Genomic DNA, 16,696 nt, shown 5'->3' on the forward strand with positions numbered 1-16,696 from the left:
AAATCATTTTTAATCAATATAGAATGAACTGGAATTCAAATAAACTTTTCAAATTTCACAACGAAACGTTATAGGTAGGTATATTTGATTTTTATTTATACTGTATTTTACTACAACATTTATTTATATTTGCATAGTCTTCAGAGATATAATATAACAACTAGGTAGGTATATATTTACTTAAATATACATATACATTTTAAAAATTTAAAAAATTGCCATCAATCGAGTAGGTTCATAATTATTTAGTACACATTTTTATACAATATAGCAAATTTGGCTGATGGGGATACGTTCGTAAAAATAGCAAACAAACATCGAATAATAATCGAATACTAATAAATACTAGATCAAGGGATTTATTCAATATTTATATTTTTTTATACATTTTACCATGTCAATTGATTATTATCTATAAAGATATTCATAAATTATTTGACGAGCCGCTATTGTCACTATTCAATACAGTTTGGAGTGTGTGACAACCGTTGTCACATATTAGTATATTATATTGTTTACATAAACATTCTCATTATATATTATCAGGGGTAATAAATGCATTGTTACTCGCTTATTGTGATTATCATTATAGTTAGTAACGAAAATAATTTAAAAAAAATCTTGACTTTAAGTTCTTAGTGCGACGTAGGCTTGAGACTATTTTAACACTATTTATTTGATTTGATTAATAATGTGGTGAACGTCTTGACTTTGAAGTTCCTCTAGGTATTTGTAAATAAATATGGTTCTTGTCGGTTTAAGGTTAAGGGAATCCAGTGGCAAACAAATTGTGAAAATAGTCGATATACTGGATTATTTGTTAGGTTCGGATAGGTTAGGTTAGGTTTTCATTCTTGAATTTATGAATGTTGCCAAAATAGGCTATAAATATTGGCGCGGTTCCCGCCTGGCTTCCCGTAAACCGACTTGTACCATAAATATATTTTAATATACCTAATTATCATTAAGTATTATAATAATTGATATCATGATAAAATGCTGATTTTATAGAATTCATAAATATTAACATTTTTAATACTTAATATGTATTACAAATGTTAATATTTATTAGTAGGTACATATTATATACCAATGTAGGTACCTACTAAAGTCTTGCTAAGATTAGTAAATTTATTGTCAGCCGTCAAGAGGGAATGCCTCATCAGCTGTTTCCCCATACTGTATCAGTGTATATACATTATGCCCGCTTTAATTCTAATGGTGAATACTTATGTAAATTTAACCGCGGGCATGCTCACCTACTAATGGTTGTGACCCATCGTCATAATGGTTCTGTTTGCAATAATTAATTGTGTGTAGGTAAATATGTACCTATTGCAAACTCCCTTTCTTAAAACCACTGGAATACAGCAAGGGAAAGACAGTAGAAATAGGTATGTAAGTAAATTATAAATACAATCACGTCGTAGGTACTTACTTATATATTATTGATTGATTGTTTATTTAAGAAAACAAAACATTGTGGACGTAACAAATGTAAAGTCAAGACGTTCAGAAAATGAGATTCACATTATAACAAATATTACCCTCAACATTTCGAAAAAACTTCACTGAATAAGGTATAGATGTCTTTGGGGAGCGAGTTGACTAGTGTTGCACCCCTCGCTAATGGTGCCTGATAGACTTAATACGAGGAGACGGTTCCGACCGAGAATAGATCATGGCTGCGACCACGTAGGTAATTGAAAGACGCATGTAAATTCAAATTCGTTATTATTATTTGTTTAAAATTCTGTATTTATCAAAAGTAGGTGCTCGTAAGTATCAAGTCGTAGGTACCTACTTATCGTGTATCTGATAATAATTACAGCGTTATTATCGTTAAATTGTAACATAACATTCTGCAATGCTCAACCACTCGCAATTTTTGACCTCAATGCTATACGACCATCTAGGTTTGCAGTGTTTTATTGAGACATGAATTTGATCTCACTGCTATGCGACCTTCGATTCCGATACAATATATCACGATGAACTGTGATACGACCAGACACAGAAAAGAAATTATTTCTGAGTTCCCTGCGACCAGACTTTAGATAGGTATATTATTTTTATTATTCTAATATGAAAAGCATGTAGGTGTCTTTTATTTATCAATCAAAATGCTGACATAAACGATGTAGTTCCAATTATTGTTTATTCAATTTTCTTGGACCCTTAATTACTATCGATGTTAGAAAACTCCGATTTATATCACCTGATTATATAACAAAAATACGGTTACATCCTTCGCCTCGCCCATTTTACATAGGAGCGTTCATATGCGAGTGAGGACTGACACACATATTGCCATCATTGTCACACAAATTTATCTCCTAGGCTATTCTGTTAGCCTAATACCTCAAAAGAAAAATCCGTTGCCAAAACTTGAACGCAGTGACCGTATGATGACACCGAAATGTTGTGAAGATAGACAAACGGTCAATATCAACTGCACATCGGAATTTTAATTTAAAAATATACATATTTCTGCACATGAAGACCAGAATACCTTATCTTCATAAAAACTCTTTTTCACAGAGATTTTTCATGTCATTAATGTAATGTAATGGTTTTAAAAATTAATAAGTAGGTACATACTGGCTTTCTTTTATGACTAGACTCAGAGTGTAAATTGAACAGATATTTAGGTATTCTTCTCTCATTTTTGACAAAATTGGACTTAAGGTATAGAATTTATTTAGTAGCCACATTGTAGTTATCGATGTACATATTCATTTTTTTAATACCTACATATCGCAACAGTGACGTCCCTAGGCAAAGTGCTGCCCTTAAACAGATTTAGAATGCTACCCTGTTTCATATTTAGTTTTGTTAGATACCTATTTACCTAGTATATTATTTATTTTCATTTTTACCATAAACAAGCAAATTCACCTTACAGTGGCGAATGGTGGAGGTAGGCTTGATCCGACATAAATAGTGCACATTGAACTTTGACAGTCAAACATTTTCTTTATCGAACTAAAACTACAATGAGAAGAAAGTGTTTGTAAGTTTTTAAAATTCAATTAAACCTTGCGTAACCAAGCCATAATAAATAATACTCAAAAAATATTCGTCTATCTATCTATATTGTAGGTAACAGAAAAACATTGGTGTGTGTACTTATGTAGGTACGCGCGTTAGAAGTTATACTTCTTTGGCGTAACAAAACAAAATCCCGTTACCTGAGTCTATTAATATTACAGTTGATTAGGTTGATGAAAACGTACGCGATTCATCAGTGTCTCATATAGCACATGATAATTGTAATTTAATTATTGTATTGGACCAAAACTCATCTTTGCCATACAGCGGTTATAATCGATTCAGAAGTGCCCATGATGAATTAACAAAAAATCTAATTGAATTATTTACCAACTCAACATTCACAAAATTTATTTATTTATTGCCTTATAATGTTACTCATAAATAATACTAACATAAATATAGCCTCAAATCTTGATACACAATTTTTACAATGAAAAATAAATATACACTCAAATATTAATCATACTCAACTCATAATAAAAAGTTTTATGAAAATAAATTAACGGTGTAGAATGTTAGTCTCTAGAAACTTGTTTATAAACATACATATTTATTATAACACAATATTGGTTATGTTTACAACGCGTGCTGCTTACTTAGTTGCATTGAACGATTAACTAAAAAACACTATGCGCATGCGCATGTACCCCTGAGACCGAAATTAATATAATCATAATAATAAATTATGTGTTGCATCGGCACGCGCAACTTCCGTCACACGCCAAGCGTGTTAGGTACATCGGCGCGCGCAACTTCGTCACACGCCAAAAATACACTGATCTGTTTTCCCAAACGCGCCAAAAGAAGTATAACTTCAAAAAGCTACGAAAGCCAAGTTTACGGAACTTGAATTTGAATTTAGTTTCATTTTCAGTATGGGAATCAAAACTGTAGCCGATTAAGTTCTTTGTAAATTCAGATGGATCAATATTATTATTACCTCCAACGTGAATAATTAATAATCGTAAAACATTTGAGATACTTAACTAAGCAGAACCATTTAGTTCGGCGAAACCAAAAAAATGTCTTTAAAAATACAGGTAATAAAACGCAGTATCCTTGCAGGAAGCTTTTAATATAATCAGCCGGTACGAATTGCCGGTGGACCGTGAAGATCTGGAGCAGGTGGACAGCCTCCGGTACACGTGGCAACAGCTCCAGGCGCGCGCTCTCGACTCGCATGTTCTGCTGTTGAAGATGCAGCCACAGTTCGAAGACGACCTCAAGAATAACCTGCAGAGATTTAGAGATGATAATGTGGAGTATTGCCATGAGTACAGACACGCTGGTCCCATGCAGCCAGGGCTTAGTCCAAGGGAAGCGTCGGACAAGCTTATTTTATTCCAGGTAAAATTCCGTTAATGCCATTTTCAAACTCCAATTCACTATCAATATTTTTTACCATGTCCGAACGCAATAAGACCATATAGGCCTCCACATGGTGGAGGTTTGTACTAATGGATTTTTACGAGAAATAGATGTTAGCCACTTGCTCAACATTATTAAGTCCATACTCTGACTCGAACACAAATTGAAAAACAATATTATTTGTATTTGCCAGACCCAGGATTTGAACCTGGAACTCACGAAGTTATAGGCTGACGCTTAAGCTATTCGTACCTACCTACAACTAAATGTCTTTAATATGTATCTTGCAGGAAAATTGTATTTATGAATATTTTAACATGTATAAAACGGTTATGGTTTTAAAAAATAGCTTGTGAATGTCATCATCATGACATTTTTTTTGAACTGACGCATCCCTAATCTTTGATGGTTTAAGTTACGTGAATGCCTCAGACGCTCACTGATTTCGAGAACCCCTACTATAAATAGAAATTATCGCAAACACTTTTTTAATATTAATTTTATAATTTCTGGGATTAATTATAATGCATTCAATTAATTTGCCTAATAACAACAGCATACCTGTTTTATGATATAGTATTATTAACATTTTATGTCAGGCTTGGAGGCCTCATACAATTTTACAACCCTACATTATATTTTTTACATTTAACCTTATATTGTGTAACATACAGTAGGTACGGGCTTAAATTTCTGAAAATTTTTGACAAAACTTGAGCCTTCGTTTCAAAGAAGATCGCCTATGATATTTATTATGGTTTTATATTTTTTAAATGCAAATAATATAAAAGGTGTGTAATTTATTAATTTCATGTCTGGAAATCGGCCATGTGTATCCGTTATGACAGCTCACGGTGGACTGCGTATTACGTATTCATATGTAACCGTTGTTTTTATCTTCTCAGAATCGTTTCGACGGGATGTGGCGTAAACTTCAGACGTACCAAAACGGAGAAGAACTGTTCGGTCTGCCGCACACAGAATACCCAGAGCTTGCCCAAATTCGCAAGGAATTGAACCTCCTGCAGAAGCTGTACAAACTGTACAATGACGTCATCGACAGGGTCAGCAGTTACTATGATATTCCGTGGGGAGACGTTAATATTGAAGAGATCAACAATGAGTTGATGGAGTTCCAGAACAGATGTCGCAAACTTCCAAAAGGGTATAAATAAATTTGTAATTACTAAGTAATTCCCACCCGGAGTTCCACTTCCACTTCTAATTCTAAAACTCTAAAATTTAATTCTAAAATTCTAAAAAACTCACGCAAAACATAGGTGCACGTTGAAACCATTTTGGTAATGAGCTAAATGTAAGATTTAACGTGATCTACATTTAAGTAATGACGTGCATATTTGGAAAGTTGATGTTGTTTAGATTTAGATAACGCATCATAGTACTAAGGTGAATTCCATTTGGGAAGAGAATTTTTCTAACAGCTATATGAAGGAACAAAATTGAGGAATTCAGTTGTGTTAAAAACTGTTGTAATATACCTATATATAATATTATGTAGGTACTACAATACACCCTCCACCACCCGCCGTGTATGTACAGCCGTGGATTATGCACGGCCGCCTTCCACAGCGCTGTATTGCGACCAATGACATTAATATGGACGAAGCATCTGGTAAAAAAAATGACACTCACTTTTTTGTCGGGTCTGCCGAATGGCATAATCTGTTCTAACGACATTATAATAAAGGTGATATTGTTATAAATTCCCGATGCTTTTTGTCGGATCTGCCGAATGGTTCGGTTCGAACGGCTTCTCTCAAATGAACATTGACACTAGAAACACTGTTCTAACGCAATTACAATAAAGGTGATATTGCTATAAATTCCCGATTCGTGATATCGCATAATGGAAATTGCGTGACGTCTACCTATACATGTGCGAATGTCGCTATGCGCGAATTTACTTGCTAGCTACTGTATTGAGTGCGTTGTCCATTAATAATGTCATTGATTGCGACATAATGAATATTATTTAATTGCTCACATTTCGTCCCGAACGGAGCCGCACGGGACCGATTATTTGCAACCATGCAACTCGGTTATGTAGGTACTGATATGGATGGGTTTATGTGAGAGGGTTTGTTTACACGTTGATTAAAAGCACGAATTCGGGTAAATTAAATATTAAGTATATTTCACTTTTTACACGAGATACCTACAACAGATAGATATTGATTGAAGTAATAATTATTATCGATATTTCACGGGAACGCACACTTTGACACGAAAAGGCGGCGCGTTAGGTTAGGCCGGTTTAAGGTCTAGTTTCCGACTGACCACCACCTACCCTTCATCCTTTCAGCCACGCAGTATCAAATAACGATACATTACTTCATTTAAAAACTTATTTATTTTATTTTTTCTCCCATTAAAAACTGCTCGGCACTTCCGACAGTCGATAAATAATATTTGGGAATTTTTGGTACACGCACGTAATGAGGTTCGCCATCACTGGTATAGACTATTTTATGCACCTAAATAACAGATAGGTGTTATATAATAATTACAAGATAAAAAGAACTTTTTATATACTTACAGCGTATTTAAATCTTCTGTTCAATTATTATGCACAATATGCTCAAACTTGTACTTGATATGAAGTAAATAAAAAACAAAGAAACAAACAAATATAGACTACTGAAATGTCATTTTGATTTCCATAGTAACGTACGTATGTATCAATAATTTAGTTGCTAGGACCACCCACTTAGCAACCAATAATAGTGGAATGGATTTAACTGTACAAAACAGAATTAACTGAAAATGAATTCAATTCTACTTAAAGATGGCTAAAAGTATTAAAAGAATGCATTGGCATCGTGTTCTGATATATTCTAAAAGTTTAAAATGTCTAGCTAGTCGGGAAGTTAGTTAAAAATCGATTGCAAGATTTGTACTGGATAAACAACCAGACAAATAAGAATAGGTACGAGCTAATAAAAACGTTGTAAAAATGATATTCTTACTACAAAATATTATATTTTCTATTACCTACCTACAGTTTTTAATGAAGTTATTGGGTAAATTTAAACACCTATTACCAATAGGTATACAATAAAAAGTTATGGGTGAATCATGTTGATGTAGGTGTAGTTTCTATTATGTAAATTATATTACAAAACATAGTAACCAAAGCATTTTTTTTTCTTTATGTTTTCATCAATAAAGCTTGAAAGAGTGGCCAGCTTTCCACGCCCTAAAAAAGACGATAGATGACTTCAACGACATGTGCCCTCTGTTGGAGCTGATGGCCAACAAAGCGATGAAGCCTCGCCATTGGCAGAGAATTATGGAGGTCACCAAATACAATTTCGAACTGGAGAGCGAAGGCTTCTGCCTGAAGAATATATTAGAAGCACCTCTTTTGCCGTTCAAGGAAGATATCGAGGTAACATTAAATTAGCCTATTTTATAATCATAAGAGTTAGAATAAAGTTAATAATATTCGTTGTCAGTGTTTATTTTCCCTTTGTTGAGTGTACACAGTTTCTTTTATAATACTGTATATAATGTGTTTGATGAATGTTTTTCAAGGAGGTCGCCATGTCGTGGTGGAAGGCGATACCCGAGGTGGTTTTCTCGAGAGATTATTGGAGACATTCAGATCAAGCATTGCTATCACAAAGCTTGGAAGGCTGAGCATGGTCAACGCGACTATGAAATGTTTAGCCTTTATCGCTTGAGAGTGAGGCAAGCTGTTCGAATGGCCTATCGAACATATATGGAATCGGTAGAAGATTGCATTCGTGAAAATCCCAAATCGTTTTGGGATTATAGTAAATCGTTAAGAAGGGATGGCGGGTATATCGATTCGATGAGTTGGAAAGGCGAAGAGGTGGCCGGACATGGAGTGGCAGAAGCATTTGCTGGTCACTTCAGGTCTGTCTACGCAAGTAGTATTCCTTATTTGGATGTTGCCTCCACGTCGAGACAGCCATCATGCGGTGCCCAGTCCATTGATATTTTTCCAGTTGATGAGAGTGAATTTATTAAAAAACTAAAAAATTACTCACCCTTTGGGACCTGATAACGTCCCTACATTTTTTTTAAAGGGGTGTGTTGATTTTGTCAAGGGCCCACTTGCATATATGTATATAAGCTTACAATGGAGACAGGTATCTTTCCGGAAACGTGGAAGATGTCGAAGGTTACTCCAATCCATAAGAGTGGTACAGAGTCATCAGTGGAAAATTACAGGCCGGTAACTGTTCTCTCTGCACCAGCAAAATTTCTTGAGATGATCATGCACAACATGATTTCTCCAAAAATTGAGTCATTTATAATAAATGAACAGCATGGATTTAGAGCAGGCCGATCAACGGAAACTAACCTGATGTTATTTACCAATTATGTGTCATCGGCCCTGGATAGAGGCCACCAGGTTGACTGTTCTTACAATGACTTCTCAAAAGCATTTGACAAAGTCGATCATGATGTCCTGATGGAAAAACTCCAACTTATTGGATTGTCTGATCGATTTTTGAAGCTATTCGGGAGTTATTTTAGGAACCGTCAAAATACGTGTCGTACGGCCTTTATCAGTCACAGACCTTTTACACATTTTCTGGTGTCCCTCAGGGCTCAAACTTAGGGCCGTTGCTGTTCACGATTTTTATAAATTACATAGCATTGGTAATAAAAAATACTATGTTTTTGTTGCTCGCTGATGACTTGAAACTCTTTTTGGAAGTTGTCACCTTGGACGATTGTCGTCAGCTCCAACTTGATATAGATAATATATAAGATTGGGGCAGGCGTAACAAACTAGAATTCAATATTGATAAATGCAATCTTTTGTCGTTTACCAGAGCCTCAAAAGTATTGTTTTTCAAATACTCGATGCATGGCAGAGTTCTGCCACGAATATCATCTGTAAGGGATCTTGGCATTACGTTTGAGAGTAAACTGACATTTATTAGCCATATAGTTACCATTTGTAATACGGCGCTTAAAATGTTGGGCTTCGTCATGCGTACTTCCCGGGTCTTTTCGGATGTTACGGTATTAAAACTTTTATTTAATTCTTTAGTTCGAAGCAGACTTGAGAGTGGGTCTATTGTTTGGGCACCGCATCAGTTGAAGTATAGCCTTATGGTGGAGAGGGTTCAGAAGAAATTCTTGAGATTCCTTTATTTGAGGTTGTACGGATACTATCCGTGGCTTTATCCAACTGACTTTCTCTTAGGCATGCTTACATACTGCAGTTTGCAATTTAGAAGAAATCTTTGGCTACGTATTTTTTTCGACTTATACGAGGTATAAGTGAGAACTCTGCCATTCTGGGCAGTGTTGACCTGTGTGCCCCTGATAACTTTCTTAGAAATAGAGAACATCAGTTGTTTATTCTCCCAAGGTGCAGAACCAACCTGCCACTGGTAATGCCAATTGGGAGGGCGATAACTATGTTCAACGAAATTGCTTCGGGTGTTGATATATTCCACCTCGTGAGGATGAGTATAGGTGGACGTTATTTTATAAATTTTTAAAATAGGGTCTGCTTAACTCATCCGGTGTATTTCCATGTACCTATATAGGTAATTAATATTTTTGTATGTACATATTTCTACTGTTTAATAACATACTATCTATCTCTTTTTTTTTATGTCATGTTGTGAACGTCTTAAACTTATAATTTGTAATGTCCACAATATGTAAAAATAAATAAATTGAATTGAATTGAAGATGCCGAAAGGCGAAACCCAGGTCGCAAAAACGACTCAAAACTACTACTAAACTACAAAACTTAAATTCATCAGATAACGAGATTCAACTAATTACATTACACGCATTTTCTTAATTTTAGAGAGTTGATTATAAAAAAAACAGCAGACTTCAAAAGTGCAAACAAAACATGATTCTTTTTTCAAAGTAGGATTACCGAAAACAAGCACGTCGACATCGGACATTAACGTCATTCTACAACGGGTGTGTCTGGATAAATATCACCCAGAAACAAATAAACAGTAGGTATTTCGGTTTTAGCGGACACCCCCTCATCCACATTAATCCGTTATATCGAGGTTCTACCGCAATAAATATTTTACCATACGCTGTACCTATAAAGTACTTAAACTACAACAACTCGACAATATCATCTATATAATAATTATTATGTTAATATTCTTTACGTAATCCATATTAGAACTATGTTGGTTAACTGATGTTTTGAGTCGCATGGTAGATGTGTGTATTTCTTCACGCATTCCAATAATCTTAACCCACAAGGGGGGGGGGGGGTGACAGGGCTCTAGCCTGGGGGCCCGGGCTCAGGTGGGGCCCGGCGAGACGAGTCGACCAGATAAGTGAGATAAACACACATCACAAATTTGATTTAATAGTAAAAAAGTCGCTATTTTCCTTCAACAATATTATTATTTAAAATTGTGTGGTTGTACGATACAATTTTTAATTGTGTATCAATACTCGACATCTCCATAATTCAAATGGATGTATTAAAATATACAATAAAACACTAAATATAGGTACACATTATTTTTTCCGCGTACACCATTTGGAAAACGCTACTGTAAAGCGTCACACTGCCTTTATCCTTAGCGATAGGTAGGGGGGGGGGCGACAAAGCTCCTAGCCTGGGGGCCCGCTTTAAGATGTGGGGCCCATGTCTTAACCGGCCAATATATGCCAATATGGTAATCATCCAGTTGTAATAGTGTCCAGATAGCGTCACCGAACCACGTCACGAAAACCTTAGCAACAATCACAATTGTGAGAATGAAAATTGTATGTCATATCTTTACCACAGGATATTTGCATATCAGCCATGAAGGAAAAGGACATTGAAGCTAAATTACGACAAGTTACAAATGAATGGTCAGTCCAAGAGCTGACCTTCATGACTTTCAACAATCGCGGCGAGTTGCTGCTAAGAGGTGACACTACTGCAGAGACCATTGGACAACTTGAAGACAGTCTAATGGTGCTAGGATCTTTACTGTCCAACAGGTTAATTTTATTAAATAATATAAATAACACAGTAGTTTAAAAACTTTTTCATTTGACAACGCCATTATTTATTTTTATTTTGAGCAGTTAATTATTGAAAACTTTACCATCAAAATTAAACCTTTTATTAACGTTTTTTAGGCTAGTAATTGACATTTTTGACACACCCACGATTGCCGCGCCGTTTAAGCGTCGTGCAGTGGCAAAGGGTGGAGATAGGCTGTTAAGATCTGCCATAAATAGTGCATACTAAGCTTTGTCAGTCATACTTATTTCTTTTCATTGAAATAAGACTACAATTTATAGATGGTGTTGGTTAGTTTTCAAAATTTAATTAAACCCTGCGAAAACCTAGCCATTATAGATAATAGTAAAAAAAACTATTCGTCTATCTATAGAATATCGAAAAAATATTATTTTATCAATATTTTTTGTCTATTATAGTTTGTTTTAGGCAGATCTTAATGAATTTAGAAAAATGAACCAACAATATGTGTAATATGCATTTTTAATCCAACGAAAACAAATACGTATGAATGAAAAAGTGTGCACAATTTTGTCGTGTCGCCCAAAGTATACCAAAAATATTATGGTTTGGTTATGCAGGGTCTCATTGATTTTCAAAAACTCTATAAAATATCTATAAAATTGTAGAATTAATTCAATAAAAACAAATACGTATGACTAACAAAGTTTAAACGGCACTATTTATGGCGGATCATAACAGCCTACCTCCACCCTTCGATACTGGCGTCGTGGGGTCACTGGTTCGAATCATGGGTCTGATAAGTACGCATATTTTTTTTCAATTTGTGTATCAGTCAGAGTATAGACCTAATAGGTTGAGCAAGTCGTCAGCTGAATGCAGAACTATTCTAACTCACATTTGAAATATTTTGCAGAAGAGTTTTTTGAAACAGCCTATATCAGTTATTTATTATTTGTATGGACAAGTATATGCACCATTTTTTTCATCAATAATCCTACTAAAATATTATGATGCATCCATTTATCCATAAAGATAATAAATAATTTCAGTAAGTTGTTTCAAAAAACTCTCTCCTCAAAAATTTCAAATGTAAGTTAGAATAGCTCTGCATTCAGCTGACGAAGTGGCTGACATCCATTTCTCGTAAAAACAAAATATGTTAATACAAATCTCCACTCTGTGGAGGCCCATATGATCTTATCGGGATCAGACATGGTGGGAAAATTGATATTTCCCTTCTTCTGAATTCTTGACAACGACAGATCTTTTAAACTTTTCTGAAGCTAATCGATTGATCACTGGCTGAACTGAAGTCTTATTCAACTTTGACTCTATACGTAATTTTTGCGATAAGGGAAGAACAGTTTAAATTGCGCTTGCATATAATAGCCACCGAAGCATACGAATCATTGTGATAATGAATTATCACAATGATCAAGTGGGAACTGTTTTGTTCTCTAACCTCTTTTAAATTATTTTGCTCCAAAATTTACCTTAAATTGTTACTGGATTACTATAATGGGGACCATCGCATATTATTTTATTATATATCTCATTTTTTACTTATTCTTCTGAGATTGATGCAGTTGGTTGGTGTAAATAATAAATAATTAAAAAAACAACTGCATCGGTTAAGATCTGACGTAAATAGTGCATATTAATCGTTATCAATAAAAAGCATTTGTTTTCATTGAACTAAGACTACAATATGTTGATAGTGCTTGTTAGTTTATTTTTTTAATTCAATTAAACCCTGCCTAATCCAAGCCATAGATAATAGTCGAAAAATATTCATTTATCCATAAGGTATCTAAAATTACATAATTTTTATATGTTTTGGTATGTAATGAATTTTTAAAAATTAACCATGGCCATCTGTGACATGTATTCTCAATTCAACGAAAATAAATAAGTATGGCTGAAAAAGTGTGCACCTTAGACTATAGATACAGTGTGCACTATTTTTATCAGATTGCATATAAGTACCTATAGCATACTTAAGGGGGGACATGCTCAGCGTACGTCAAAATGGAGCTTTTATGATATTTTCAAAGCAAAATCTTAACACCACTTCACATGGACGTACTGAACTATGACTATATTCTAAAACATTACAGCGAGAGGTTTTAAAGAATACTTTTTTATGTAATAAAAATAGTTTATGCAGTCATCAAATGTTTAAAATTAATATAATGGATAATAAGGCTTCAAAATTATGTAAATAGATTATCTACAACGTTTAAGGAATGTCCAGGATCATGCTTTGAAAATAGCATAAAAGATCCATTTTGACGTACGCTGAGCATGTGGGCCGTTCAATTATTATGATTTGGTTTAGTCAAAGTTTACCTAATTGAATTTTAAAAACTAACCAGCACCATCTGCAAATTGTATTCTTAGTTCAATGAAAATAAATCATTGTGGACGTATAGATATACATAGCAATTCTCAGTATACTCAATTATTTATATTTTTATATATTTATAGATATAACGCACCATTTAGAAAGCAAATCCAACAATGGGTCCACGACCTCTCAAACACAAACGAGATTCTCGAACGATGGCTTCTTGTACAGAATATGTGGGTCTATCTCGAGGCAGTGTTCGTTGGTGGCGACATCGCCAAGCAACTGCCGAAAGAAGCAAAACGCTTCTCTAAAATTGACAAGTCCTGGCAGAAGATCATGCAAAGAGCCCACGAGACCCCAGGCGTAGTACCTTGTTGCGTCGGCGACGACCTACTGAAGCAGCTTCTGCCGCATCTTCAGGAGCAATTAGAGCTGTGCCAAAAATCGCTTAGTGGATACCTTGAGAAGAAAAGAACGATGTTTCCGAGGTTCTTCTTCGTGTCGGATCCTGCTCTGCTGGAAATCTTGGGGCAAGCGTCAGACTCGCATACTATTCAGAACCATCTGCTTTCCATATTTGATAACACGCGCTACGTAAAGTTTCATGATATTGGTAAGATTATCAACATACCAATATCTGAATAATCACAAAAATCTGAATTCTATTTATTAATGCGGTTTCTACAATAACGACACTTTACATCAATGGGATCTAGATTTATAGTTATCGCGTTAGTTAAATTATTTTCTACAATTTTCTATACCTAAGTCAAGATAAGTACCAGCCTATCTATGTAAATGTTAAATAATCGTTTAGTTCCAACTCTTCGAATTTGTTTTAATATGCATTTATATTTACGAATAAAATAATGAATAGAAAATACTCCAACATTGTTAACGAGTTTTTATGTAAACAACCCATCGCTGAAATTCAATATTATGTCCGTAGGTATATGTAATACATTTACGTTTATTTTATATGTACTGCTATGCATGCTTACTGAATATACTCATTGAATGATTATTATATTTGGAGGCTTTTGATTACTTGAACACGGAGTTATGCCATATGTATTCATTTAGTTAAGTCCATCAAATAAGTTACAGCAAGTCCCTAATACAATTTTTGAAAGTTCTTTACTTGTTTCAGAATACAACAAAATGGTTGCCATTGTGTCATCGGAAGGTGAAGAAATTCCACTTGAGAGGGCAGTCAGGGCCGAAGGTTCGGTGGAAACTTGGCTAACTTCTCTCCTCGTGACGTCACAGGCGTCGCTCCACTCCATAATCAGGACAGCATATTTGAATCTCAACGATCCAAACTTCAGTATGTTGGGATTTCTAGATAAAATGCCAGCTCAGGTTTGTTACCGATTTTTTTTTTAATCGAAAGACTACTGAGTAATGTCCATTTGTATGTTTTTGAGCTCTGATATTTTGAATAATATGTCACAAAACTTTTAGAATCCATTTCCAATTTTTCAATGATAATGTATGATGAGCACACGTGACAGAAGTGAAACTTCTTTCTCATTTTCTTTTTTCATACTCATTTTTATCTCCTTCGCTAACGCCGTCGTCAACATATTATGGTAACTAGGGAATCCAATCCCAAGCCAAATTTTTGATCCCGAGATTTCGGGATTAGGTACAATTTAACAATCCCGGGATTGGAATTTTTTTCCATAGTTAATATTATATTTTTTTTATATATACAAATAACATTAATAAAATAAGTCAAAAATAAATCCAGTATAATTTATACTATTTAAGACTATTGTGTACCTGCGTTCAATCTTGGAAATACATAGGTTTAATGGAGTAAATAATATTGTACTCGTAATATAAATAATAATGTGAAAGTAAAACAGTTTTATTTATATATGAAAAGATAACAAATAAAATACAATTTCAATTAAAATAAAAAATAACATTTTATGTTGAAAAAATTAAAGATTTGAGTACCCAATTAAAACATTATTCTGAATAATATGCCCAAAGTAATCTCCAAAATAGCATTTTCTGATAGTGCACAATGGTTTACTTTCTATAAAAAGAAGACAGCTTAAGTGTAAATGTCCAACTAAATGTTTCTTGATTCAATTATTTTATTTCTCAAATTCACTTTACGGATGTTACCTGCATCGTACATATTATGTGGAATTTTTAATTTATGTTAAACTATTTACTATTTACTAAGCGATTTTCATTACTAAATTTCGTAAAATCAATATTGTGTTTAGTGTTTACTGTTTGCTGTTTCTGATAGTAAAGACTTAATGAATGGATTAGCAAGATTTAAAATAGTAAAGTAAATAATCATGTTGTATGGCCTTTCCGCTTCATAAATCTAATTAGTCAGCCAAATATGAAACTGCCGTAAAACGTATGAGACCATGGTGGAATTACTATTAAAAGTGCAAAGCATTGTTTTTTCCAATATTTCTCATTTTTATTATTTCATGTGAAAAAATAAAATGAATTGGCAACTTACACATAGGTAATAAATCAAACTTCATTCAAACTCAGTTTATTTCTTATGTAATTATTTGGTAGTGTTATGTGCCATTCAAATTTGTACCGTTAGTTTGTCAACCAGCGGGTTCGACTGACTCAAACATGTTACATCTTGTTAGTTTCTTAAGTTTTTTTGCATCATATTTATTGTTTCCTTCCTAGAAGTATTCCAGAATAACAAAACACTCGACAGCTGGACGTCTCACAAGAAGGACGCATTTGTGTACCTTGTAATATTCAACATTATATTAGTATACCAAAAATAATAATTGTATGTGATTTTGTGTTATAAATCGGGAATAAAAGAAAACGTTAAATATAATTAATACTATCTTTTAATAAAACCAACCCATAACATAAAATTGGTGTCAGAAGTGGGATAAAGCTAAATAACGTGAAATAAATTAACGGTGAATTCAAATTCTTTAAAAATA

The 16,696-nt window shown here is 34.0% G+C and overlaps 1 protein-coding gene across 1 annotated transcript in view; it reads left to right on the forward strand.

Annotated features, from left to right (window-relative positions):
* The window catches only part of Dhc1 (dynein axonemal heavy chain 1), a 179,887-nt gene that overhangs the window by 105,121 nt on the left and 58,070 nt on the right, over positions 1-16,696 (forward strand). Inside the window, exons 22-27 of the mRNA XM_085945803.1 lie at positions 4,120-4,401; positions 5,328-5,587; positions 7,612-7,831; positions 11,207-11,406; positions 13,883-14,358; positions 14,896-15,107. Coding sequence (XP_085801929.1) covers positions 4,120-4,401; positions 5,328-5,587; positions 7,612-7,831; positions 11,207-11,406; positions 13,883-14,358; positions 14,896-15,107 — 1,650 coding nt within the window. The remainder of the gene's footprint in view (positions 1-4,119; positions 4,402-5,327; positions 5,588-7,611; positions 7,832-11,206; positions 11,407-13,882; positions 14,359-14,895; positions 15,108-16,696) is intronic.

Source organism: Rhyacophila brunnea, unplaced genomic scaffold, assembly GCF_057557595.1.
Source record: "Rhyacophila brunnea isolate RB1 unplaced genomic scaffold, BYU_Rbru_1.0 scaffold_1, whole genome shotgun sequence".
Lineage (NCBI taxonomy): Eukaryota > Metazoa > Arthropoda > Insecta > Trichoptera > Rhyacophilidae > Rhyacophila > Rhyacophila brunnea.